Source organism: Corythoichthys intestinalis, chromosome 16 (assembly GCF_030265065.1).
Source record: "Corythoichthys intestinalis isolate RoL2023-P3 chromosome 16, ASM3026506v1, whole genome shotgun sequence".
NCBI classification, from domain to species: domain Eukaryota; kingdom Metazoa; phylum Chordata; class Actinopteri; order Syngnathiformes; family Syngnathidae; genus Corythoichthys; species Corythoichthys intestinalis.
Window position 1 is genome coordinate 1,459,489 of NC_080410.1, and position 27,986 is coordinate 1,487,474.

The window sequence follows — 27,986 nt, forward strand, 5'->3', positions numbered from 1 at the left end:
ACTAATGACGTGACTTACAAGTTGCTTTGGCTGCGAGGCACTGAGAAGAATTGCCCAGTTGTTTGTCAGAACCACACCTGAACAGCTGCGTGAATGTGCATTAGTGGCTGCGGAGGATTCTTTTGGGAGTGAGCATGCTGTTCGTTTCTCCTTTTGCTGAAATGCGAACAGGGCTGTATTATGGGGTCAGATTAGTCTCATAAGTACACACACTCATTTAACAGGAAACACACACGTATTGTGGGATTCGTAAACACATAGCACGCGAAACACACACACATTGTGGGATTCGTAAACACATAGCACGCGAAACACAAACACATTCATCAAATGTGTGTGTGAATTGTTTTACGTGCATTTATACCGTGCTTCCAATTTCAAATTCCCACTTACGAGTGTGTTGATCGTTTTGATACTCGTCATGCGCAACTGAGAAGAACACATGCATTTTTTTAACTGGAGCCCGTCTTCAGCCAATCAGGCGTCTTCTTCTTAAACAGCCAATCACAAGGGCTGGGCTGTTTCATTACGTCACTGCTGTGCGCCTTCAAGTCCGGTGTACTGACAAGTGACAAATGGGGAGCCTTTGTCAAAGTAGGAGCCCCGTTTTTGACAGCTCCTCAACTCGACCGCGGGGACTATCGATGCAAGGTGTCCCGTCGAACAAATGTAGCATACGTGTAGCATACGTTTAGTTAGGTCCTGCCACTGACTGTCAAAGCACTAATATTAAAGATTATAATTAGCATATTTTAGCAGGCTTATCAAGTCACACGTAATGATATTTTACTACGATTAGCATTTTTAATAGGCGTACGTCGTTTAACGGTTTTGCCTTTCTCTGTCATTGACAGCTGAAGACGTCCCATCCATTTTGAGTGGGAGGACCTCCCATGCACTTCAAATGGATTGGATGTCAACTAGTGAAAAACTCATTGAACCGCTCAGCAGAGGGATGATGAGAGCAAGATTAGATGTCTAATACTGTACTATATGTGGCACATTTTTAACAGGCTTTTTGTCCGCTAAATAAGTCTTTTTAAGACTACTTTCTCCATTTCAAGCCTATTTGAAAGTCATACTGGGGAAAACTCAGACTTAAACCAGACTTCTTAATGTATGATTGTGATGTCTATGCTTAAACCAATTTAAGACCATTTTAAAAGGAAAAAAATAGACATTATAAGCCTGTTAAAAATGCTACGTACAGTGACAGTACTATTTAAAGGATGGTAGTCTATTACGGATGTAAAAAATATTTATTAGGATTATTTATCATTAAATTAGGATTTCATGATTTTGAGACAAATTCAGAATTTATAACTCTTTCCTCAAAAAAAAAAAAAAAAAAAAAAAAAAAAATGGATGCAAGTCAACTCATGCATCTGCATGTTCCATGAGAAAAACAGGATTTAACAAGGAAAATAGATATTAGAGCGCTTATTACACATTTTTCTTTACAAATTTGGAAAAAAAGGTTTAAGACCTTATTTTTCACATTTTGTGATTCTCTGACAATTGATTCATATTGCAGGCATTAAGGGGTTAAGACCTGCCACATGAATTTTACTACCTTTTTAAACACTTTTTTTATCGTGACAAACCTAATAAGTGATCAATGATGGCGGGAGAGGATAAAGCGCAGCAGCAAATCCTCAGATCTGTTCTTTGGATGCCTTTGAAAGTAAATAGTGACATTGAGAGCAATCAGGAGTTCAATTATGTGAGGTGAGGAGACCAAGTAAGTTTCAGACATTTTTTAAAATTTAAATAGACATCTCAGACTCCCAGCCTGTAGGAGGGCACAGGCTATATCTCCTCGAGCCTTCAGAACTTCGGGAAGGTGGGTCTGGTTGTGCCTGAGATCTCCATTGGCCATATACTCTTCCGCAAACTGAAATGGCATTTTAGGCATTCTGTTACATATCAGTGCTAAACAACAACAGCAGCAAAGTTTTATTGCAGAGACTCCGAAATCTTAAAATCATTACCTTTAATGTGAAAACCCCACAGCTACTGTTGTTCTGCTGCTTGTTATGGGCCACAGTTTTGGTAGTCCAAGTTTCTATTTGGAACTCACGGCCCGCCAACCTCAAGAAGTTCCTGATTATTGTTTTATAAGCAAAACAATGAACATGAACATTGAACTTTTAACTTCCATATTAACATAATACTAGGAATTTAAACTTTCTGAAGCGGTTACCTCCAATTCCGCAAGATTTTGCTCATATTTGTCCTCGTTACTCAAGGGATCGATGATCACCAGTGTTCTTTCAGAAATGTGGACAATCTATAAAAGGTTAGTTCCTTTGTGTAATTCTGCACAATGACAGATTTATGTAGTTAACTTACTAATGAAATTTAACTTCTGTATGGCATCAGCTAAATTAATAGCTATATATAATACATTCCAGAATCGGTAGGTCTTAAGAAAATATAAGAAACCCACTAACCACTAAAATCCAATGAGCGCATACAGGACAGGAAAGGACAAATCCACTTTTTTTCAACAGGGAATTTCCTCTGAAGAACATACAATACCAAATTATTGTTATTTTGGGTTACTGGCGTTAAAGTAATATAGCTCAATATTGGCATGAAATAGATTACCTTTCTAACAGGCTGAAATTTTCCCAAAAGCAGACTCCCAGCTACCACAGCAGAGAGTTGGTGAATGGGCTCCTGTTAAAAAAAGGGGTAACAACATTACAACTATACTCCGGCAAAAAATAAATGCATTGAGAAAAACTATATCCAGCACTTGCCTGCTGCCTTTCAATGAGGATATGCATGTATCCATCAATTACTTGCATAGCAAAATAAAATTTAAAAAATTGGCAAAAGGCAAGAACCTTTGTTATTTGCTAAATACTTATTGCTCCCACTGACTTCATCAGACAGCCAGCCATTGCCTTTTAGCGTATGAAAAGACGTGTCATAATTTATACGGTCCAACGAAAGCCTCCACCTTGCCTTGGTCCTCTGCAGCCCACAGTAATTTAACTGAAAACACAACATTGTTAAATCAAAAAAAGTAATTATTTACGGCACTTGACCAGATGACCATCCGGTCAAAATTATCTACTGAATAGGCCAAACCACCAAACAAATCCTGTCGGTCGTTCACCAATTTTGTAAGAGCTGTACGAAGTAGAAGGGTACAATTAGATATACATTTTAGAACACCAAAAAAAAAAAAAAAAACTTGCCGTTTTATGTTGCTATTTGTCCTCTCATCAGCCCATTCGTCTTAGGATGATATGCAGCTGTAACACTCCTTTCAATGCACAGGAGGGCACAAAGGTTATCGTTGAGCTGAAAAATTGATACATTGTAAATAAATCCAATTTAAAAAAATAATAAATAAATAAAAAAGGGGGAAAACAACAATGCCAAAATCCCACTGTGAAAATAATTTAATGCATTCAGATACCTAATTGACAAATTCTCTTCCTTGGTCAGACAGGATTCGTTGGGGGCATCTGTGTCTATAAACAATTGAGCAGATCCATTATGCCACCTCTGATGCTGTTTTGGTTTTTAAAGGAAAGGCCTCAACCCACTTGGAAAAATAATCGGTGGCAGTAAGAATGTACTGAAAGCCATCCTTGGTTTTTGGGAGAGGCCCAGTCAGGTCTATCCCAACCAACTCCCAAACAGCAGACACCTGTGAAAGGCAAATCCAATATTGAACATATCTCTTACAGCTATTCCTACACAATCTGAAGAGCACCATGTTTTATCTTTGAAGTTTTTAACTTAATCTGGGTAGATGGCTCCCACCTTGATATGAAGGGAACACATAAAAACCTAATTTTCACGCATGTCCAAATATTAAATACATGCATGACATTAGACAAAGCTGTTTCCAATTTTTCACACATGTAATAAAAACCAGAAATACATTTCTTTATTTGATTACACACGGTCACTATAAAAATATACCTTAATGCTTTGGAATGGCTGTGTCACACACAGCCAAAGAGTTACCAGTCCTCTGACATCCGTCGCATTCAGATACCTTAAAACAAATCGTCATGAGAAACGGATCAGGTTAATAAGATCTGAAATAGCTGACCAAAATTAGTTAGTGACAAAATGCAGAAATAAACCATCACATACCCATCAGTCAATGTCCACTGTCATGCCATCCCAATAATTTCTGGAGTACATTGAGGATCTGGTTTTAACAGTGCCTGTGTGTGCACCAATTGAAGCCGAGTGTACTTCATTAAACAGTGATCGTGCTTCTGTTCGGGACTGGATCACATATAAACACAAATACACACAAATAACAATTATATAGCTGTATACACACACACACACACACACACACACACATATATATATATAATTATAAATAACAGCAACATCACAAATACTTTGCCTACTCATCCTTCAGTTTGAGCTTCTGCATATATCTTCTTAAAGCACATTTCTGAGATTCACTATAAATTAGGGAATTCACCCCTAGACATAAAATTGAAAATCTCCTGGAACCTCTTCTCCATGTTGTACACCAACTGTAAAGCACATGCACAGAAAGACAACTTTGAAAAATGACTTTCAAATACTTTATACATACACTCCCGAAAACAATGATTAGCAGTTAAGCTTTTTTGAAAATTTTTATATACATAGGACTTAGCTTTCTCAAAATATAATGGCTTCATTGGGTCAGTAGCCATTTGTAGATATGGTTAATTTCTGTATGATTTTAAGCACGAAACTCCATTAAAACCCAGGTGACCCAAATGTTTAATGCTTATATCATACAATGCTAACTTCCGTACGCTGTTAACCCGCTATAATGTAAAAAAATCTCTCTTGAACAATAACCGAATCGCCATTAAAACCTTGGCGACCCACATGTTTACTGCTTATCATTCGACGTTAACTTCATTACGCTTTTGTCTTGCAATATCATCAATATTCCAATTCAGTCTTTCGTGTATATGTATTTGCTTACAGAGGTTAGCGGACAAAAGGCACTATACAATGAATATACTTTAGAAATATTACTCCCTTCCAACGACAACAATAGAAGCAAGGAAGCACGTGTTTACTCCTTATCATGAGACGTTAACTTCATTACGCTTTTGTCTTGCAATATCAACAATATTCCAATTAAGTATTTCGTGTATATGTATTTGCTTACAGAGGTTAGTGGTCAAAAGGCACTATACAATGAATATACTTTAGAAATATTACTCACCTGCACGACAACAACAGCAGGAACTGCGTCGTAGTCTAAAAGGAATCTCCACTTGACAAAAGTTTGACACGTGAGCACCCCTGGAGGGGCGTGGTTGCAATGCGCATGCTCAGTAGCGCTTTGGCTATCAATGCGACAGGGCTCACCACAGCCCAGCCCTTGTGATTGGCTGTTTAAGAAGAAGACGTCTGATTGGCTGAAGACGGGCTCCAGTTAAAAAAATGCATGTGTTCTTCTCAGTTGCGCATGACGAGTATCAAAATGATCAACACACTCGTAAGTGGGAATTTGAAATTGGAAGCACGTTACAAATGCGCGTAAAACAATTCACACACACATTTGATGAATGTGTTTGTGTTTCGCGTGCTATGTGTTTACGAATCCCACAATGTGTGTGTGTTTCGCGTGCTATGTGTTTACGAATCCCACAGTGTGTGTGTGTTTCGCGTACTATGTGTTTACTAATCCCACAATACGTGTGTGTTTCCTGTTAAATGAGTGTGTGTACTTATGAGACTAATCTGACCCCATACACTGTATGGCTTGTACTGCGACACTGTCATTTGCAGCAATTGCTTTGGCTTGTTGAACTGCTGATTCCACTTGTGATCCATTTGTCAAAGCTATGTCCAGTGTCAGCTCTGGTCTCTCTCTCTCTCTCCTATGTTTGAATTTGCCACATGTTCAATCAACTGTGGCCTATACTACGAAGCCAGTTTTCTGGCTTAGCAGGGTAACTTCGAGAGTAACTTCATCACGTGCAACCTAAGTTCGCAGCTAAGCGAGACTACGAAAGGTGGATATGTTGGAACCGAGAAGTGTTGCCATGGCAACACACGCCACACGACAAACCTGGTCGTCTCAGAGTTAGATCTTGCATAACTCAGAATTCTAATTAACCACGCTATATTTAAACAGCACTCCTCCGCAGACGTGTCCTCCTGACAATGACAGCGTACCTGGACGACCCATACGACATTGGCGCGCGGATTGTGAGGGGCTCTCTTCGGAGGGCACGGGTTTTTGGAGACCGCCAGAATACGCTGGCGTATCCGGAAGATGTTCTCCATGAAAGATATAGATTTTCAGCTGAGGGAATTCTTTACCTGTGCCAACTGATCGAGGCGGACGTCACTATAATGTAACCCGCCGAAGTCAGGCCCTCACAAACGGGCAGATTGTGTGCCTCTCCGTGCGCTCTTTCGCCAGGGACAATATATGCATTCCAATGGTGATGCTGAATATCTGCGTAAGAACACTGTATGCCGTGCGATTCGAAGTGGGGTATGGAAACGCTTCAAATTGATCGTTGAAATTGCTGAATGTAAACGAATGCGGAGCTTTGCTCTCATATACAAGAAATATATTTAACGGACTTTTCCAGCGTTATTTCGTTGTGTAAATGAGTTAATAATAATCATAGAAATATGTAGACTATGTAAACATTGAGAAAACTTGCGTTTTTTTCTGCCAACTCGAAGAGATTAAATTAAATGTCAAATCCACTGATAGGACAGACGCACAAATATAAAAGATATAAATGTTTATTGAATACTCATCTTACAGTCTTGTTTAATATGGAGGTAGATTTGTGTCTTTATTATTCAATCAAAAAAAAAGTTGCTTCAATCAAAATATATATTTTCAATCGAAGAAAACGTCTCTTCAATCAAAAAAAAATGTGTTTGAATTCAAAAATAAATTTGAAACTCAAAAAAATATATTTGAAAACTATTTTTCTTTGATTGAAAAATTTTTGTTTGATTTAAGTCAAGTTTTCTTTTGATTGAAACACCATTTTTGATTGAAGTCATGTCATTTTGCGTTTGGACCACATTTTGGCTGGGACATTTGTGTCTTTATTATTCAATCAAAAATTAAGTCGCTTCAAACAAAAAAATATATATTTTCAAAAGAAAATCACTTCAATCAAAAATTTTAAAAATATTCAATCGTAGAAAAAAAGGTTTGAATGTGAAAAAATATTTGAGACTCAGAAATTCGCATTTGAACACTTTATTTTTCATTCAAACCGTTTTCTTTGATTGAAGCAATCCTTTTTGTGTTTGAGCCATATTAGGGGTAGGACATTTGTGTCAAAATCATTCAATCGCAATAAAAGTTGCTTTAATCAAAAAACTATTTTTAATCAAAGAAAAAAATCATTTGCAAAAATAAATTTTTTGAAAATATATTTTTTTATTTGAAATATATATATTTTTATTGACGTATCACTTTTTTTGAAATGCCGATGTTACACCCCCGTACCGGTGCCCTATATTCGGCTTGGACTCCAGGAGACTCCGATGGCTGGATGGAGACCTGGTGGCCATTATTCTTGCTTCATACTTTTATGCCATTGGCGCAATCAGCTGCCACTCAAACACACCGGAACTAGCGTTGAAGTTGAATCTTTGTGTCAAAATGATTCAATCGAAAAAAAGTGCCTTCAAAACTTTTTCCACTTTGAAAAAAAAAAGTTTAAAACGTTTTGCTTTTCAAAAAAAGTGATACTGTAATAAAAAAAATATATATATTTCAAATAAAAAAATATATTTTCAAAAAATATATATTTTTGCAAATGATTTTTTTCTTTGATTAAAAATAGTTTTTTGATTAAAGCAACTTTTATTGCGATTGAATGATTTTGACACAAATGTCCTACCCCTAATATGGCTTGAACACAAAAAGGATTGCTTCAATCAAAGAAAACTGTTTGAATGAAAAATAAAGTGTTCAAATGCGAATTTCTGAGTCTCAAATATTTTTTCACATTCAAACCTTTTTTTCTACGATTGAATTTTTTGAAATTTTTGATTGAAGTGAATTTTCTTTTGAAAATATATATTTTTTTGTTTGAAGCGACTTAATTTTTGATTGAATAATAAAGACACAAATGTCCTCGCCAAAATGTGGTCCAAACGCAAAATTACATGACTTCAATCAAAAATGGTGTTTCAATAAAAAAAAAAAACTTGACTTAAATCAAAAAAAAAAAAAAAATTAAATCAAAGAAAAAGTTTTCAAATATATTTTTTTGAGTTTCAAATTTATTTTTGCATTCAAACACATTTTTTTTTGATTGAACAGACGTTTTCTTCGATTGAAAATATATATTTTGATTGAAGCAACTTTTTTTTGGATTGAATAATAAAGACACAAATCTACCTCCATAGTTTAACTGTGAAAATTCGTTACAAAAGACGGGCTTTAATTCATGCAACAACGCATGGCATCCCCGCATTTCCTTCTTCTCCTGAGTCCTCACAAAGATAACATAAAATTATGGAGGGGGGGGGGGGGTCGGGTCGGGCCTGCAAATCAAGTTAATTGATCGGGCTCCGGTCGGGCTTGATTTTTTAGGCCCAAACTAAGGGAAAAAAAAAAAAAAAGGACATACATATTCATACAGTCAATGGGACTAAACATACAATTATCCTGCTTCATGTGGTGATGCGCGATAAATTATTTTTTTACTGTTAACGTACCAAATCTTATTTTATTGTCCTGACAGCAGGCTTTATTTCTTTGCATGGACATAAGTAAACTGGCATATTGACGCATTCACAAATCACACGATCTGTAAATTCGCTGTCAACAGACCCGTCGCACTCTACTCGCTGAAACGATGTTCGATTTCGCGGTGAGGGTGGATTTTAATTCCTCATAACTCCGCATGATCATCGCGCATTCCTCCTCCGTGAAGTAAGGTGCCCGTGCCATCGTCACAAGTAGTGTTTGACTCTGGTCTCCGCCCCCTTTTATGTGAACGCGCAGTAACTCTGACTGGGTTGACACAGGTTCGACTAATCAACCTCATAATCAGCGTCGTAGCACCGACTGACCACAAACTAGACAGCCAGGTTTTGTCAACTCCGGTTACCCGCTGGTAAACTGGATTACTTCTGGGGAGGTTGAACTCAGTTCGTAGTATAGGCCACAGGTCACAGATCATTTCGTTTGGTCTTCAAACCCGCATTTTGAAGCAAGATCGCGCAGCACGGCGAGATAATGAGCAATAGTTTCTTGAGGTGCTTGGCTTCGCTGTCTGAAGGCATGTTCCACAAAAAACATTTACTTTGAGTGTGTAGTACTTTTCTATGGCAGCGACAGCACAGCCGAACATGTCATCTGTTCCCGATGATGAGTAGAAAGTCCGTTGTCCCTCGACGAAATTTTAGACAGCTGTCTTATCCCTTCAACTGAAAATATGTTTGTTTTTCCAAGATGACAATGCATCATGCCACAGAGCTAAAACTGTTGAAGAATTCCTTGGAGAAAGAATCATCCAGTCAATGTCATGGCTTGCAAATAGCCCAGATCTCAACCCTATTTTTAACCTGTGGTGGAAATGGAAAAAAATGGTCCACAGCAAGGCTCCGACCTGCAAGGATGATTTGGCAACTGCAATCAAAAAAAGAGTTGGCACCAAATTGATGAAGAATTCTCATCAAGTCCATGCCTCAGAGAATGCAAGCTGTCATAAAAGCCAGAGGTGGTGCTACTAAATACTAGAGATGTGTTTTGTTATTTCCTTGTGTGTTGTGTGTCCTTGTGAGTGCTCGTCCGAGACTGGTGATTTCATACTTTTTGCTAGGGGTTGTAGAAGAATGGTACAGCAGTAGCAGGTCATAGGCAACATGTACGGCAATTACAATCTCGAACACTTCTTACTCGCGTCTTACTCTCTACTGAAGTGGCTCCTGACTATAAGCTTTTAGTAGCTTCTTAAGGAGACCTGACTCACACATAATCTTGGCTCAGCACTGAGATATGATGTACACCAGGGGTTCCCAACCTATTCCACTAAGGCACACTGTGGGTGCAGGATTTCATTCTTACCAAACAAGATGACAACACTTTTTCCCCAATCTGGTGTTTTACAAGTGCAATCAGTTGATTGCAGTCAGGTGTGGCTTGTTTTAGCAGAAGCCTCATTGGTTCAACTGTCTCTGCTGGATCGGCTGGAACAAAAACCAGGACCCACAGTGTGCCTTGAGGACTGGGTTGAAAACCCCTGATGTACACTTTGTAAATATGAATGTGTGCGTGAATAAATTGAAATTGAAGGGACATTGCCACCTAGTGCTACACTCAGGGAACACACCGCGTATGAAGTCTGGTTTTACTGCAATATTTTATTTCATGCGTGTCCCGAATATTCATATATATGAATGAATATTATATTGTCGCGTCAATAGGAGTACTGCCTGTTTTGAACCAACAATCTCAAAACTGGAAGGCAGAAGTGCCAACCACTCTGCCACCTAATTTAAATAAATGAATAAATAAAAGTGAAAATGAGTGCAAAAATAGGGAGATTAAAAAAACTTAATAAACCAAAAGTAAAAATGAAATTTAACTACAAAAAAATAAATGAGGTTCAACAATTTTAAATATAACAATTAAAAATATAAATCTATAAAAATATCTAAATTGAATTAACATCAGAAAGAAGCTGCAAGGCTTTCTGTCACAGCTAAGAAGCAAAAAAGCCAGACTTCCAAGTAGGTTCATTTTGTCTACACTGATAGATTAGTTTTTTTTATTTTATCCCAGAGTGTGTTTGATTGTTTTATTTACCTGACGTGTTTCTGCGACTACTTCCACCTTTATCAGTGTCCTTCCTTGTAGGAATGTACCAAAAGCAAAAACAGACTACTGGAAGACAGAAAGGCTGAAAAATACACATGTATACGATTAATTTTTTCAATAATAAAAACAAAGAAAAAAATTTCATTTTTTTCCAATTCATGCCATTTGCCTTAGCATTGGTTCTACAACCCCCGAGACTCGAGAAATTTAGTTTGAAAGGTGCCGATTCTGAAACCCCATGGGAGGGGCGCTCCCGGGGGCAGTGAACATTTTGTGGCATGCTGGTGTCGTCGTAGCATTCTGTTCGGTGAACGTAGACACACAGGTGTCGCAGCCGATGAAACGTTGATAAATGCGCTTTCTTGGAAGTTTGGTATAGTCGAAAAATGGGTCTCACGCATCCAATTGCTCAGCTGAATGAAATGTATGTTTGTGTGGAAGTGTGTTCTCGCTGTAACTAGTAAAGCTCTTTAAAAGGCTAGTACAATCTACTTGGTAATGAAATATCGGATTTCATTACAACCTTAGTTTGTAGTAAAATTATTATACAATTGGAACTACAATTAGGCTTATTCTGAACAACGGGAATAGGAGGCTAGGACTGAGTAAAAACAAGGTGGTAAAATAACAAGTACAAGCACTTTACAGGGAAACACGGACAGAAAGACTTGTTCTTAAAAGATAAAATTTTAGTATGAGTTATAATAATTTGATATTCAAATCCCTCTTAATGTTTTTGTTTTTGTAAAATTTGAAAAATTAGGTGTACTAGTAGGTCGCTCGTTGTTGACGGCGCGATGCACTCTGGGTGGTGACATCACTGTGCAGCGCTGATGTACTTCCATAGTGTCACTTGTTGGCTACATAAACATATTGTTCCAATTCCACTTCCAATTTGAACCCGAATGGAAAAGTGATGAACAGGACAGCACTGTCTATATTTAAAAAAATGGGCAGCAAAAGCAATTATGGTTTCCAGCGGGATTCAAACCCTTGTTTCCCGTGCGACAGACGAGTGCGTAGACCACAGGACTATACTTGTGCGCAACGTTAAGGTCATGATTTTCCTTATAAAGCAATCGCAACTCACACGCTTTGTCTGTGCAGTAAAACATGAAAGGGAAACGCAACTGAACAGAAAGTGCAAATGGCTTGACCACTGAATTAGAAAACACCGCTCACTTCAGAAAGCAATCAGACAACAATAAAAGAGAGATTGCATAAAAGGGTTTATTGAACACACAAAAAAAACACGCGATCGCAAAAAGGGTGACACAAAAAGGGTCTGTGACAGTAGGTCAGGGTCAATTGGGAACTTTAAAGTTCGAAAGCTGAGTCGAGAGATTTTCATCTACGAGGGACAATATGATTAAAAGACACACAAAAATTTAGTAATCAGTGCCCAATTTACACGACAAGGTATTAGGGCCAAAAAAAGAAAAAGAATACGAAAAGATCGTGCTGTTACGGGGAAAAAAAATATGAATTATTAGGTAGAGTTAAAGTGCCTGTGACACGAAAAAGCATGTTTATTCCATAATACACGCGGTACTTTATGCTCCTGAATCAAAATGGACCACTTGGATGTGTGAAGAAGCCATCGATATATATTCATTAAATTTTTTGAATCCCGCGCTACGAAAATGACAGACTTCCGTCGCTTCGGTCTTGCATTGAGGAAGAGGGCGCTGTGACGTGTACGGGAGAAGGAGTCCTCTCCACTATACAGCCGTACTGTTGTATAAGAAGGACTAAGGATTCAGCTGATTTTGCGGATTCATTTATTTTTTGCATCACGCTAGCCAAACGGCTGCAGAAAAATCTTGCTGTACGAGGGAGAGGCATGCGCCTTTTTGGGGTTTGAAAAGGTTCCCATTCCCCGGTGGATATTGGCCAAAACAAGCCGTACTACTGTGGGACCATGGGACTTACGAGGAAGGGAGTAAACATCGTGTTTTTTTATTATGTCAAACATTGGGATCATTTCAACATGTAGGTGGCTTCCATTTTGTGGCTGACATGCTCCTTGTCCCCTCGCACATCCCCCCGCCGGGAGAACACTATACTCGGCTTATTGCCCTCTTCATGTCCCCGGTGTTCTGTCAAACTTTCCAACCGATCAGAAATTGCAACTTTGTGTTAAAAATAGCCATGAATACAGCAATTACAAAGTAAAAACTACAAACTTTAAACAAAGGACTACTTACGTTTGATCATGGATGGGCATGTAAAACGCTTTCCTCATAAACATTGTCATGTTAGCTGCATAACAACTGCAGCCGCACTCCTATGAGTCTCTCGCTGTTTACGACTTAGCCGTATAGTAAAGCATTATTTTGCCATATTCATGTTAACCATTTGGCAGCTACACGCTCCTTCGACGTCGGCCGGTTTGTCCTGCGGTCATTGTCCAGCTGCTTCCCGCAAACGAGCCCTCAGCAGGGGAATGACAAGCTCTAAATTGTTCGCAGACGGGCGGGTTGCCGATCGGCGAAGACAATCGACAACCCAGTTGTCATGTGAAATAATCCGGGTTATTTTTGTGTGATTTTCCGTTTCGAACAATTTGAAACATCACTCAGTTCGGGTTAGCATGTCGGCTAACTGTCACGCCTCTTGGTTTGTTTACATTCTCCAAAGCCGGGGAAGGGAAATGACATAAGCCCGATTTAGGTGGCATAAAATATTGTTCGGGAGGTGCGACAGTAAAGGTGAAGTCGACAGTTTTGACCACTACGGAGTAATTTTGCCATGTCGTCCTGAATAAATGCATTTTTATTATTTCATATCCCATTTAGCACAAGACTGTTATTTGTCATGACCATGCCATTTATTTAGCTATTGGGGAAAAATACTGGGATAAAAAGAAAATCCTGTAAAAATATTGGAGTAGAGAAACAAAGACATTTTGCGGCTCTCTTCGTCCCGTTTGCCTCGTTCTGAATAATTCCCCCTCACTAATTCCCGCTGAATAGTGAAACCGATGAGCCCATTCTCCCGCTGACGTCATCCACCTGTTGGGGACGCTAGAGCCCTATAATGGTAGGTGTGGCTAAACGGCGGATTAAAACATTAATTTCTCGTCATCTGCGCTTTCCTAAATTGTTGTATACAGTTGAATCTAGAGGTGTGCATCGGCACTGCCCTCACGATTCGATTCGATTACGATTCGGAGGGCCACGATTCAATTCGATTCGATTCGATTCGGCAATGCATCACGATGCATTAAAGCCTGGGATGCATTAAAATGCTAAAGCAAAGCATATTTTTCGTGAATCTTGAGGCAACACAAGCGGTCAGACATTAAACAACTTTTTATCGGCTCTTGTGTCATTCCTGGTTGTAGTCAAATGAAAATAGTAATATATATTTAAAAAAAAAAAAGTTTTTTTTTTAAAATCAGAGCATTTAATTAGTGCTTTGAATGAGACCAGGGCTTTTTTTTTTTTTTTACACACACCGCATAAGTTTGGTCAAGTTTCCCACCAACCTCATAGAAGCCAAAATGTCTCCATATGCCTGCTTTCAATGTCTTTGATGCGTCAATAATCTTTCGCACTCCCTCTTTCTCCGCTTCAGCCATTGTTGTTATGTCTTATCTCTCTGCTTTCTCGATTGGCACTGCGCAATTGCGCATGTCTGTGACGTTACTCCCGTGAGGAAGCAAATTTGGGTTCCTCGTCCCCCCTGCATTTCTTGTACAGTAGCTCCCTCTACAGGTAAACATGAGAATAATAATACAAATGGGGAAACCAAATCCATTGCATCACTGGAAGATTTTTGAACGGACATATATTTTAATATGTGCTGAATCGATTCGGCTTGTTGCCCGCATCGAATCGCATCGTCCATGGCCCGCATCGGGATGCATCGCCGCATCGATTATTGTTGACACCAGTAGTTGAATCATCTCAAAATATGGTTCTAATTCACATAATAATGCTATTTAAGACTTTTTTTCTCCTGTCATACGCACTTTAATGTAGCTGATTAAGCAGGTAGGTACTTTCCGCAGCGCTTTGCCGCCCCTGCTAAAGTCAACAATAATGAAAGCATCTCGTGAGGCTATGTTTTAGAATCACTTTCCGAAATAAGGAAATCATCTATTAGCTCATCTCCAATTATGATTAATCAATAGAACGACTTATATGACGTAGCTCCCATCTAATGTACAACAAGTACGTAAAGTCTGGAGCAGTTTATTCAGCTATACTACTCCTACGTTATAATACAACTTTTTTTCTCGTCGTAACAGTGCGATTTCAATCTCGTGGTACACCCCTGACCTCTGTATTTGCCCCGAATACTCATATCGTAATCGTAATATGGCACTTAACAAGGGAGTTAAATCAGGTGAGACAATACTTTGAGCAATGGTGTGGATGCACATCAAAGCACATGTAAGGTAACAATCCTCAACAGGATTTGAGGAAGCTCTACAGAATACAATCATCCTATGTGCACAATTCGATAAAGCCAGCATTTAGGACAGGCAAACAGTCATTGGCCACTGCTTCTCACACCAACACAAACACGTGTCTTTTAAACAGATCCTTCCGAGTGAAGCCTCGGGCACAAACTGAGCAGTTAAAAGGTTTTTCTTCAGTGTGGGTTCCTGTGTGTATTTTCAAGCTTTACTTTAGAGGGAATCTTTGACCACAACTGAGCAGGGAAAAGGTTTTTCTCCGGTGTGAGTTCTTCCGTGACTTTGTAAGGTTTTCTTGAGACTGAATCTCTGACCACCATCTGAGCAGGAAAAGGGTTTTTCACCAGTGTGATTTCTTGTGTGTATTTTCAAGCTATCCTTTCGAGTGAATCTTTGACCACAAACTGAGCAGGTAAAGGGTTTTTCGCCAGTGTGGGTTCTTGTGTGTTTTTCCATGTTATTCTTTATAGTGAATCTTTCACCACAAACTAAACAGGAAAAAGGTTTTTCGCCAGTGTGGGTTCTCGTGTGTTGTTTTAAGTGTTGCTTACGACCAAACGTTTGACCACAAACTAAGCAGGAATTTTTTTTTTCTCCGGTATGAGTTCTTACGTGATCTTGTAATGTTTTCTTGAGACTGAATCTCTGATCACAAACTGAGCAGGAAAAGGGTTTTTCGCCAGTGTGGGTTAATTCGTGTCTTTTTAGGTTTGGCTTTTGAGTGAATCCTTGACCACAAAATGAGCAGGAAAAAGGTTTTTCACCAGTGTGGGTTCTTGTGTGTAGATTTAAGTGTTGCTTCATAGTGAATGTTTGACCACAAACTGAGCAAACAAAAGGTTTTTCACCAGTATGGCTCCTCATATGCATAAGACAATTATACTTCCTGGCAAAGGTTTTCCCACAGTAAGAGCATTTGCAGAGTTTGTCATCACTGTGGTTGTTCTTATGACCTTCAACATCAATGTCAGGCGAGAGTGACGTGGCGTCTTCACTATCTGATAGTGGAGCAATGAAACGGTCCACTTGCAATCCTTCTGTTGAGCTGCTGCTGCCGCCGCCACTTGAAGGCACCGCCCCTCTGCTGGCCTCACTTGGACCATCTTCACTATTCAAGGGCTCACCAGTTGACCTGGTGATACCTTCCCCCTCTTTATTGAATGGCAGCTCCTCCTCCTCCTTTTTGATTGGAAGTTGCTTTTCTCTCTCCTTCTGTTGACAGGGCTCTGGCTCCTCCTCTTTGATTTGGGGGAGCTGAACATCCTTTTTAACGCCAGGAGATTCCTGCTCCTGCCGCTCAGCACCAAGATATTTTCTGGAACCTGCAAGACACAAAACCATTGATATATTTTATGGACCACCGCCACGTCATCGGCCAGTTTTTTCTTTGTGCAAAACTTGGAGTACTGTGATCCCTCGTGACTACGCATTTCACATTTCGCAGATTCAGTGCATCACACAGTTTTAAAAAAGTATTCATCAAAAAAATAGAGTGGAAAAAAATACGCGGTTTCATTTTGAGGCGCAAGAGACATTGTTTCGGAAAGAGATGCGACGGAAAATTCAGCGTCGAAAACTATCGGCCAAAAATAACTTAAAATTTAAATTTGGTCAAAATGTTATGAAGACCGAAAGTTTACCATCGAATCGTGTGAAGAACCTTAGGGGATACAACGCGGAACAAATTTTCAACCTCAGGTTTAATCAGCCACTTGTCCTACAAACATGCAGAACAATACAACAGGTCTAAGAAATGATCGCAGAAACAATAAAAATGTCGCTCCCAGCATACCGACTCCTTCTGCGGTGGCAGGTTTGAGAGGATGAAAAGATTCTCTCAGTTTCGTGCCGAGTCGAAGGACACTAATTGGAAAATGAATTAAAATATATTTGTGATACATAAAAAATATTTCATCATATCATTATCAAAAATATGATTTATTGCTCTTTTTTCAACATCAAATATGAACAAGTGGTAAATTCCAACATCTAAATAATGACAGATTCTCTGACATTGTCAGTGCCTGAGTTTTGTTAAGCCGAAAATAAAGGCAGCGTTACAAAGTCATCTGACTGCTCGTCATTTTACATACTGAATGCATTACTGACTGGCTGACTTCTTGTGTGGTTTTCTGCATGATTATGTTATCATCTAACCACTGTGCCGTCATGATAAGCTTGCTTACTGGACATCACTTGTCCAAATGTCTGTGGTGAAACTGATATGATTGGCATGTTTTTCATGAAGAATGGTGGTCGTATAATCTGCATTTTTTTTTTTTCCGGGGCTTTGGCTCTCGGGTCATTTCGGCAAAAAAAAGAATCTTCCGTCTCGGCAGCAGCAGCTACGTTCGTAGCGGATAATTCGCCCGCCCCGGCCGGTTCGCCACGGCGTATTTGGGGCCCTGCTTTGCTCCGGATGGAGGCGCACGCCTTGTGTCCCGCACGTTGTGCGGGAATGCTCGAGAAACCGGAGTGTTCGCCGGAGGTCCCGCCGCCGGGGAACCGGGCTCGGCCTGCCCCGCCTCGGGCTCGGCCTGCCGGACCGACTAGAGTGGCGGGATCCGTCGGAAGACGGCTACTTGTCGATTATCGGTGTTTAGCCTTAGATGCGAGTTTACCACCTGCTTTGGGTTGCATTCCCAAATAACCCGACTACGAGAAGGCCGCAGCGTCTCTGTATCGCCACAAGCCCCGTAGTTTAGCTTAGTTTGTGTTTACAATAGCTTTAGCATTCCTGATAGCAATAGCCTTGTATTCGTTCCAAAAATCTTTGTGATGCAGTTTTAAATGGCTGCTGGGTTAGTGGTGTTGAATGAGGACTCCGCCTCCTCAACCCCTCCTCCCTTTTTAGTTTACATAGTTTTCAGTTGTCGCCTAACCACTCCAAATGTAAAACTAGCACTTACATACACTCACCGGCCACTTTATTAGGTACACCATGCTAGTAAAAGGTTGGACCCCCTTTTGCCTTCAGAACTGCCTCAATTCTTCGTGGCATAGATTCAACAAGGTGCTGGAAGCATTCCTCAGAGAGTTTGGTCCATATTGACATGATGGCATCACACGGTGCAGATTTGTCGGCTGCACATCCATGATGCAAATCTCCCGTTCTACTATATCCCAAAGATGCTCTATTGGATTGAGATCTGGTGACTGTGGAGGCCATTTGAGTACAGTGAACTTATTGTCGTGTTCAAGAAACCAGTCGGAGATGATTCCAGCTGTATGACATGGCGCATTATCCTGCTGAAAGTAACCATCAGAGGTTGGGTACATTCATTGTGGTCATAAAGGGATGGACATGGTCAGCAACAATACTCAGGTGGGCTGTGGCGTTCCAACGATGCTAAATTGGTACCAACGGACTATTCCCCACACCATTACACCACCACCACCAGTCTGAACCGTTGATACAAGGCAGGATGGATCCATGGTTTCATGTTGTTGACGCCAAATTCTGACCCTACGATCCGAATGTCGCAGCAGGAATCGAGACTCATCAGACCAGGCAACGTTTTCTATTGTCCAATTTCGATGAGCTTGTGGAAATTGTAGCCTCAGTTTCCCGTTCTTAGCTGAAAGGAGTGGCACCCGGCGTGATCTTCTGCTGCTGCAGCCCATCTGCCTCAAAGTTCGACGTACTGTGCGTTCAGAGATGCTCTTCTGCCTACCCTGGTTGTAACGGGTGGTTATTTGAGTCACTGTTGCCTTTCTATCAGCTCGAACCAGTCTGGCCATTCTCCTCTGACCTCTGGCATCAACAAGGCATTTCCGGCCACAGAACTGCTGCTCACTTGTTATTTTTCTTTTTCGGACCATTCTCTGTAAACCCTAGCGATGATTGTGCGTGAAAATCCCAGTAGATCAGCAGTCTCTGATATACTCAGACCAGCCCTTCTGGCACCAACAACCATGCCCCGTTCAAAGTCACTCAAATCACCTTTCTTCCCCATACTGATGCTCGGTTTGAACTGCAGGAGATTGTCTTAAACCATGTCTACATGCCTAAATGCACTGAGTTGCCGCCATGTGATTGGCTGATTAGAAATTAAGTGTTAACGAGCAGTTGGACAGGTGTACCTAATAAATTGGCCGGTGAGTGTATATGTCATAATGCAACGACATAACCAAACAAGTACTTAGATACATGATTTTATCCATTTTTCCATAAATGTTGCAATTCCCGCTGTCAGTTGCATTGCAAACCACTACAGCGCTGCTTGTGCTTGGAACTACTCACGCCCTACATGAACCACGTGACCACCCGCGGCGACATCAAAAAGTGTCGTAACCCTCTTTGCATGGCCCTGGGGGTAATGTAGCTGTAATCAGCATTTTACGTACATGTACCATAGCTGAGCGCTACAACGAAGCATAAGCACGCCGCCTCCGTTAAAATCAACAATATTGAAGGCATCTTGTGTTTTAGACTCGGTTTTACAAATAAGGAAATACCGCCGAGACCGTAAAAATTCTATGGCCGTATTGTCGAGCCGGTTCACGGACGTGCATTCCACGCTCATATTTTTCTGTCATATCCATCTTTATTTCAATGGTAAGCCTTTTTTTCCCACCACCTGCACTAACATTCTTCGAATATATGTGTTCATTTCTCTCACAAGAAAATCCGCCGTGCATCCCTCTTGCGGGAAAACAAAGAAACTGTCATAAATCATCGTATTTTGAGCATGTCGCGGGATGTAGAAACAAATGGCGAGTCAAATTTTACATCGGATGTCAAAAAGATCGTTTGTCCATGTCCACTGTGTGTGTGTGTGTGTGTGTGTGTGTGTGTGTATATTTATATATATATATATATATATATATATACAGTGGTACCTCTACATACGATCACTTCGACACACGATCTTTTCGACATCCGACGTAAAACTTGAGCCGCCATTTGTTTCTACATCCGACGAGTTGCTCGAAATACGACGACATGACAGCACTGCAAACGAACGCACGGTGGATTTTCTTGTGTGAGAAATCAACACAGTTTTCAAAAAAAGTTGATACAGTTGGAGAAACAAGGAAAAAAGTGATGCTTACCTTTGAAATGAAGATGCAAGTTATAGAAAAATATGAGCTTGGTGTGCGCGTCCCTGAACTGGCTCAACAATACAGCTCCATGGTCCTCTTCCGACCACCGTTCGCCACTATTTATAAGTTAAGGTGACAATTATTATTGTGGTAACATTGCCAAGGAAATCGCCAGCTTCGTCACGTTTTTATCATTTATTTAAGAACTTATCCAACACAAAACGCCCATTGTCTTAAGCAGTTGACTGCTCTCAAGAAAACGAAAGTATTATCTCTACCGCACCGACCTATCTCACCGTGACGTCAGCTTCGCGGTGCGTTCAGGGACAGTAAAAAGTGTCCGCCATATTAGAATCCAATTCGTTACATTATTTACAGGAATAATTATTAATTCTTCTTATTATTATTATATTATTCTGACTTATTTATTTATAACTTATTTGTTTTTCTATGTTTAATTGCCATTTGTAACAGTGCCAGCAGTATTTATTAAGAATTTAGTGTATGTTTTTAGGCTTTGGAACGAATTAATGGAATTATAATGTATTCCTATGGGAAAATCCTGCTCGACATACGACCATTTCGACTTACAAACAAGGTCCTGGAACGAATTAAATTCGTATGTAGAGGTACCACTGTATATATATATATGGCGGAAAACAGACAAGACTGAAAAAGTAGTTTCTGCTCTTGCACCTTTCTCTAAAATAAACTACTGTATTTTCAGCCAAAAGAACTGTTGTGTTTGATAGAACAATAGGTCTATATGCTGCCATAGCAGATTCATGGCGCGTTAAGCCCCCGAAGTATTTTTAATGTGTCCGTTTTACCGTGGAAACCCCCATTTACAGACGTTGCACAACCGCTTTTGTTTAAACCCAGCCATAAAAAGAAAGTGTTATTATTCAAAATGTCATTTTTAGCTTATAATCATTAATTGATGTCTAATATTTCGTTAAAAAAAACAAAAAAACAAAAAAAAAAAAACACTTTACAAAATTATTCACTCGCATATTTTAAACTTTTAAACAAATTACGTCACAATGAAAAAAATGATGTCTGTAAATAAGTCACGGATATCTACCTCAAAACTATGGCTTACTTTTATTTTTTTTGTTTCTGTCGCATTTTCCCCAATATGTTAGATGATAAATAATCGTTCCAAAGAGCAATTGAAAAAAAAAAAAAAATTTAAAAGGGTAAATATTTGAAAAAGAACATCTCGACCAATCCTTGATGTCAGCGATTTCTGCATCGGGCTTTAATCACAGAACTTGATTTGCCTTGACAATGCCTTGATTTGCCTTGACAATGCGGTGACAATGCCCATAAAAGAGAAACAGCTTGGTTCGTCATTTCGACTCGAGAGGGAATTACAGTGAGAACTCATTGGCCGCTTACTCCAGAGGAAATTAGTTCAGCTTCAATTCTTCGATGCACTATGCACTTGAGATGTTTCCTTGTTGATCTTAATCAGAGGTACTGAAAAGTTGTCTGTACTCTCATAGTGTTTATCAGATAATAAGCCGATGTAACGCTTAATAGTGCCCCTGTCAACTCGCGGCAGTGAACTTTAGTTCCCACCCCATATCAAAGAAACTAAATACTTAACATTACACCCCCAGATCAAAGAGTCAATTATTTATTTCTTTATTCTGCTGTAATGGCAGCTACACTCCCACCAAATCACTTGTGATTTCACTCTAACCTATTTAATACTGGATGATCAGAACCATTGCAAGGAAATGTGATTGCATTACACCGCTTCAATCAAAGTGACCGTCTTATGGATGGGTCTCTCCAAGTAGACTGGCTTTCCAGTGCGTTTCCCTTGTTTCTTCAATGTCAAGTTACTGGTCAGCAATCGCAGCTCCCAGACACACCCATCTGCAGGTAGAACATCATGCCTCAGCCAATCTCCCACCCTGAGGATTCCCTGTTTGTCTTTCTCAAATCGTCTTTTCCGACGCTGGAGTCGATGATCTGCGTGAATCAAGTTATTAGGCAGACACGGCTTCGGTTCCTTGAATGCTTGTGGCATTTCACATTGCCCATTTGCTTGTGTCTTTATGCCCTCCTCCATTATAGAAATGAAACGAAGGGTAATTCCCTCTCGAGTCGAAATCACGAACCAAGCTGTTTCTCTTTTACGGGCTTTAATCACAGAACTTGATTTGCCTTGACAATGCCGTGACAATGCCGTGAGAACTGAACAATACAGATAAAAATATACATAAAGTCAGTTCAGACAAATATATACATTAAGTCAGATCATTTTCATACAGCACAGATAAATATATACATGAAGTCAAATTATATTCACACAGAAACATAAAACAACATGAATACATAACTACACTAACAGAAACTAAGTCAATTAACGCAAACTAACAAATAACACAAACTAAATTACCTCATTGGCCGCTTTACTCCAGAGGAAATTAGTTCAGCTTCAATTCTTCGATGCACTATGCACTTGAGATGTTTCCTTGTTTATCTTAATCAGAGGTACTGAAAAGTTGTCTGTACTCTCATAGTGTTCATCAGATAATAAGCCGATGTAACGCTTAATAGTGCCCCTGTCAACTCGCGGCAGTGAACTTTAGTTCCCACCCTGTATCAAAGAAACTAAATACTTATCATTACACCCCCAGATCAAAGAGTCAATTATTTATTTCTTTATTCTGCTGACCCTTGTTATATTACCATGTTTTACACATAAAATCCCCCCAAAATCCGGCTGAAATCTCTCTGACTTAATGGCTCCTCAGCCTGTTACATAACCCTGTCACATCCTAGCCAATGATATCTTGGACTGGAAAAGATTCAGATGAAGTGAAGAAAATACATAGTTTCCGCTGTATTTCTTTATTGTTTTTTTAATTATTGTTTACAGGCTTGAGAACATTAAGTTGTATTGATTATACAGTTCCTCAACTGTGCAGAAAGTGTCATTTCACGTATGTGTCTTGACACTCGATGACACATGCTACATGGAGTTTTTGGATCGAGACAAGGTAAGTACGTGATAATATCTCGTTAAAATCATGGCGTCTTTAATTATGCTCTCGCATGCTCTCACATCCAGTTCAGGTTTTGATGTTTTTTTTGTTTTTTTTAAATGCCCTCCTGTTCAAAGTTATTCTTCCCCCAGAAAAATGAGATTTTAAGCTTTCCAATAATGTATCACATATGCATTTAGGACAATTTTGAAATTTGGCCAAATAGGGGGTCTCAGAGAGGAACTTCCAGTCACCCGAGTGTTTTCCAGCATATATATATTTTACATACATTGGGTAGAAGGAATTCATTCAATTTGCAAACAACAGCCAAGTCCAGGCATGAAAATGGGTCAGGGGTTAAAAAGGTGAGAAAGGTGTGGAGGAAATATGTTCCGGCGTTCTGCCAAAATGTCCGCCGTCGGCAAAACGTCCTACATGTAGCGAATTTGACCATTTTAATTTTTCACATAAGGCTTAATATTCGAGTTAACGGGGGTCTAATTAGTTGAAGGAGTTGATTTTAACCACCATTGACTCGCGCTAGCTTAGCCACTCCGGAGCCCTGAAACTAACAAATAACTGTCAAACTGCACAGAATTTGTTCAAATCATTTCCAACGACTAATTAAACCCCGGCTAACTCAAAGATTAAGCCTAATGTAAAAAATTCTGAACTTCCCCTTTAAAATAAAGACCATTGAATATGGCCATTAAAATGTTGTCTATAAAAGTTTTAGAGCAACAAAACAAACAAAAATGAATAAAATGAACAGGAATCCTTCAAAGTATTTTAGAGCAATAAAACAAACAAAAATGAATAAAATGAACAGGAATTCTTCAAAGTATTTCATATTGGGTCCAAATCATTTTTCGAACAGATCATGTGACTATAGAACTTTAGAGACAGCCGTTTGCATTGCTTAGCCAAAACTACAGCTGAGGAGGCAAGATGGATATTTAGAATTTCTTTAAACCTAAGCTTTCAAAACCCTCAACAACAACTGAGCTTGAACCGAGGACTGAGCACGAGCAGTATCAAAAAGTCCTGGCTGTCGTGTTACCTGTTGTGCTGTAATTCCAAGTGGTGCTTGAATTGGATGCTTATAGCGGTCAACAGTCTTTTTGAGCCAGCGCAAATTTTGCAGCGCACGGAGATATTTTTGTTATCTTTACTGGACAAAAATGTGAATTAATGGCTGTGTTTCCAGTGTGCAAATACAGCCGTTTGTAGTATATCTCCTGCCTATTTCATTGCATCCTGGCGAAGTAGCAAGGCTATGTTGTTTTGGCCGCAAACTCCCAGCGCTCACGCATCATGGTAATACAAGTGACCCTTTTTGTTCCATCCCCGATTAAAAAATGTGACATGTGATGTCACTCCCATGACTACAGTATTCTTCATTCTACACACATTATGGGGCAATAACAAAATAGTAACGCACAGGCATCAAGGAAAGTAATTTTACTCAGATTACTGATTTAGAAAAATGAACGCGTTAGATTGTTCTTTACTGAAAGAAAGTAATCAGATTAGTTCCGCATTACGATACCGCGTTATTGACAACACTGCTTTTATATTACCGTTAAATACACAAGCTTGACGCTACCTTAACGGGAGCTATTTTTTCACCGGACGCTCCGGCAGTGTGTGCGAATGGCAGTAACTTTTTCGTTTTCATACCACAAAATATGAAAACGAAAACCATTACTCACTAAATTCAATATGCTGGCAAATGCATTCATCTAAAAACAATTGGGAGTGATACTTTACCTCCTCCAGCGAATGTGAATTTGTGCTTAGTACAAGATCATCTGTCGCAATTAGCGATCTTTGAGGCTCTTTTTTTTTTTTTCCTCCCCGCATACAAACTTGTTTCTCTCTCAGCGGCTGTGATTAACCTCAATGAAGTTGCTGTCCTAGCTAAGCCTTGCCTATCATTCGTCTTTGTAAGTTTTTAGTAACTTTGTGTATTGAATTTAAAAGGAAAATGTGTGTTTTGTTTTTGACGAACTTTTTCATGAAGCTAAACTGTTGAAGCTACTCACATGTGGAAAAATACGAGTGTACAACGTTTTAAATGTATTCATTTGGAATATTTCAGTTACCACGATTTGAGGGATCAATAAATTGAAGAATTTACGCCTTGCGTTTGGAGTGCTTGTTTTTGGGTTTGCTGGAATAGCATCACTGACACACGCAGCATCAAACAGGGGAAGCGCTGCCGCGCCAAGCCAATTCTGGCTGCATTTTCGACACATGAAAAATAACGAATACGTACTACTGTATGACGGAAAATTTTGGTTTTGCAACCGCGACGTTTTCATAGCATGGTAATCCGTGAAGGTAACTGGCACATGCCTACAAACGATCCCCCCCCCCCCCCTAAAATTTTTCTCCTCGGATCTACACGATTCATGTAGGTCATCCTTTTTGACTTCAAAACGGCGAATTTCGCCGAAAGGTGAGAGATTTTCATGCCTGCAAGTCAGTGCAGTGGTGCTACCTTGTCAGCAAACAAATCCATTGCACGGCTACTAAATAAGCAACACCAATGAGACTGAAACACATTTCTGTACTCATGAGAGGGTACCATAGTTGATTTTTGCCTCATCTGAAGAAGAAGAGAAAAATTCTTAGAATGACCTTCCATGTGTATGAACATTTCATCCTCCACGATGGATGGGGACTCTTCCTCCTCCTCCTCCTTGATGCATGCAGACTCCTGGTGCTCCCAGAGATGAGCTGGGCTGACATCTGCAAGACCAAGACCACAAACACATGGGCTAAATCTTATTCATTTGCAAACTTGTGTCCACAAAGTTTATCATTTATATTTATTGTTGTTTATTGTTGGAGAAAATTGATCCCTGACAATTTTTTTGTTTGTTCACGTTTTGTTGTCATTCAATCCATCACAAAGGTAATTCAAAGTGCTTGACATCACATTAACTGCGATTAAAAATTTTAATCCCTTGACAGCAAAACTGTTTAGGGGAACCACGGATGGAAAGACTTGTGTAATTCTGCATTTCTCAATATTTATAAAGCACAGAATTCACTTTCTTGAACTCATCTGCGTTTATGACTTCACCGGCAGCTCGGACCATTACAACGCAAAGACACAGACTTCCTGTCCTTCACATATATCTTTCCCTAGCAAACATAAAAAACAAAACAGTAGTTACTATTGTTAGATCCTTTCTCTTTTCTGACAGTATTCTCTTTTATACCAATTCTTCAATATCAGAAAAAGAAACAACGTAAAAAACACTTTCAAAATATGATCAGGATAGTCTGACTATGGAAAGCTCTATAAAACGAATTACGACCTAGGTTAAGTAAACATTGTGGCTTCCCTTTTAGTATGACTATAAGTCAACATTCACCATGTTTGAGAATTTTAGCATTAGGTACAGATATCTTCATATGAACAAAACAATATTTTTCTCCTACTCAAGGAAAAGAAAAAAGTCACGAAATCCTTGAAATGTTGTGGTGTCACTACAGTCCGACCAGCTCTGGTGGTCACCGGTGTACTACTCTCTCCAGTGACAGGGGCAGCTCTTCTCTCAGCGAGAGAATGAGGGGAAGAAGACACCATTGTCTATTGAATCTCAGTCTTGATGTTCTTCGGCTCACTAAGCCCAAGTCCTTCAGCATGCCTGAGATGTCTACTACAACTAGACGTCTACTCGGCACACATGCGTGTTGAATATGTGACTCCAATTACTTTCACATGTTTATTGGTCATCAACACGCCGTAGAATTAAAGTTCAGACGAACAAAATAAGGAAACATCTTTATTAGAGCTGAAAAAAATTACTCAAATATTTCGAGTAACTGTTTTAAAAATTGATCGAGACATTTTCTCCGCCTCGAGGAATCGTTTAATTTTGAAAACTCTAAGCATGACGCTTTGCCTGGTCTACTTTTAATACGGCACAACGCGCCGATGTCACATACGTACAGGAATAAGTCAGAGGTGGCAGATATATTTGATTTAAACCATGCATGAATATAGAGGTAACCAAGGGCGTAGGTTTGGTCGCAACATTGGTAGGGACGCTATAACAGCATAATCTGCATGTACACTTTTTGCTGGGGACAGAACAATAATAAGACCAAACAGATTGGGTACATTTCTCAAAAATAGCTGGTTCCTGCGTAAAAATGAATGAAGCTAAAATTATTTTCATGGAAAAAAGTCGTTTTTCAAAATGCTTGCTTCATATAAAGGAAATTTACAGTGGTTGTGTTTTTTTTTGTTGGGGGGTTATATTTAAAAAATGCGCATAAAATGCAAATAAAAATACTTTATTTTAAATTATGTTGAATTAACGTTAACAGTAGAAAACACACTGGAAGACCCCTCCCTAAGCCGCTTTCTACTCAAGTTTTACAGGTTAGCAAGTTCACACAGTTTAATGTTATGCTAACTCTGATGCAGCTCAGACTTTTAGTAGCAAAGTTAGTGGCGTGTTGCCCACCTCCACAACATTGACGTCTTTTTACATTATTTACAGTGGCTGCTGCTGGCCAAAAAAACACTTCTAATATCCCTCCTCTTCAAAGGGGGCAAGGAGGCGGCATGTTGACATGTATTTCTGTCAGGATTGTGTGAATGTGGGGGTTTTAGGCAGCAGCCAATCAGATGTGCGTTTGAGGGGAAAAAATGGACCGGCACATTCAGCAAGCGAAAAGG

The 27,986-nt window shown here is 39.5% G+C and overlaps 1 protein-coding gene and 2 long non-coding RNA genes across 8 annotated transcripts in view; all 3 read right to left on the bottom strand.

Annotated features, from left to right (window-relative positions):
- Nucleotides 1-1,767: 1,767 nt before the first annotated feature.
- On the bottom strand, nucleotides 1,768-2,776 carry LOC130904434 (uncharacterized). Of its 2 annotated transcripts, XR_009060842.1 has the most exons (5): nucleotides 2,611-2,768; nucleotides 2,454-2,523; nucleotides 2,204-2,290; nucleotides 1,992-2,103; nucleotides 1,768-1,894 (listed from the first exon to the last, which is right to left on the bottom strand). It is a non-coding gene; the product is annotated as an uncharacterized LOC130904434 (long non-coding RNA). The 2 variants fall into 2 exon arrangements; XR_009060841.1 differs by having other exon boundaries at nucleotides 2,204-2,523; nucleotides 2,611-2,776.
- A 452-nt stretch (nucleotides 2,777-3,228) lies between these two features.
- Nucleotides 3,229-4,308, bottom strand: LOC130904436 (uncharacterized). 4 transcript variants are annotated; one of them, XR_009060846.1, is made up of 5 exons: nucleotides 4,123-4,308; nucleotides 3,946-4,021; nucleotides 3,564-3,667; nucleotides 3,434-3,488; nucleotides 3,252-3,315 (listed from the first exon to the last, which is right to left on the bottom strand). It is a non-coding gene; the product is annotated as an uncharacterized LOC130904436 (long non-coding RNA). The 4 variants fall into 4 exon arrangements; XR_009060844.1 differs by having other exon boundaries at nucleotides 3,229-3,315; nucleotides 3,434-3,667; XR_009060845.1 differs by lacking the exon at nucleotides 3,252-3,315 and having other exon boundaries at nucleotides 3,399-3,488.
- Nucleotides 4,309-12,003: 7,695 nt separating this feature from the next.
- Nucleotides 12,004-27,986, bottom strand: part of LOC130904710 (zinc finger protein OZF-like) — a 30,466-nt gene continuing 14,483 nt past the window's right edge. Inside the window, exons 2-3 of one of the 2 annotated variants that reach the window (XM_057817656.1) lie at nucleotides 25,928-26,038; nucleotides 12,004-16,558 (exon numbers count right to left, since the gene is read on the bottom strand). In XM_057817656.1, coding sequence (XP_057673639.1) covers nucleotides 15,450-16,558; nucleotides 25,928-26,038 — 1,220 coding nt within the window. In that variant the 3' untranslated portion in view covers nucleotides 12,004-15,449. The remainder of the gene's footprint in view (nucleotides 16,559-25,927; nucleotides 26,039-27,986) is intronic. The other variant, XM_057817654.1, reaches the window with a different exon arrangement.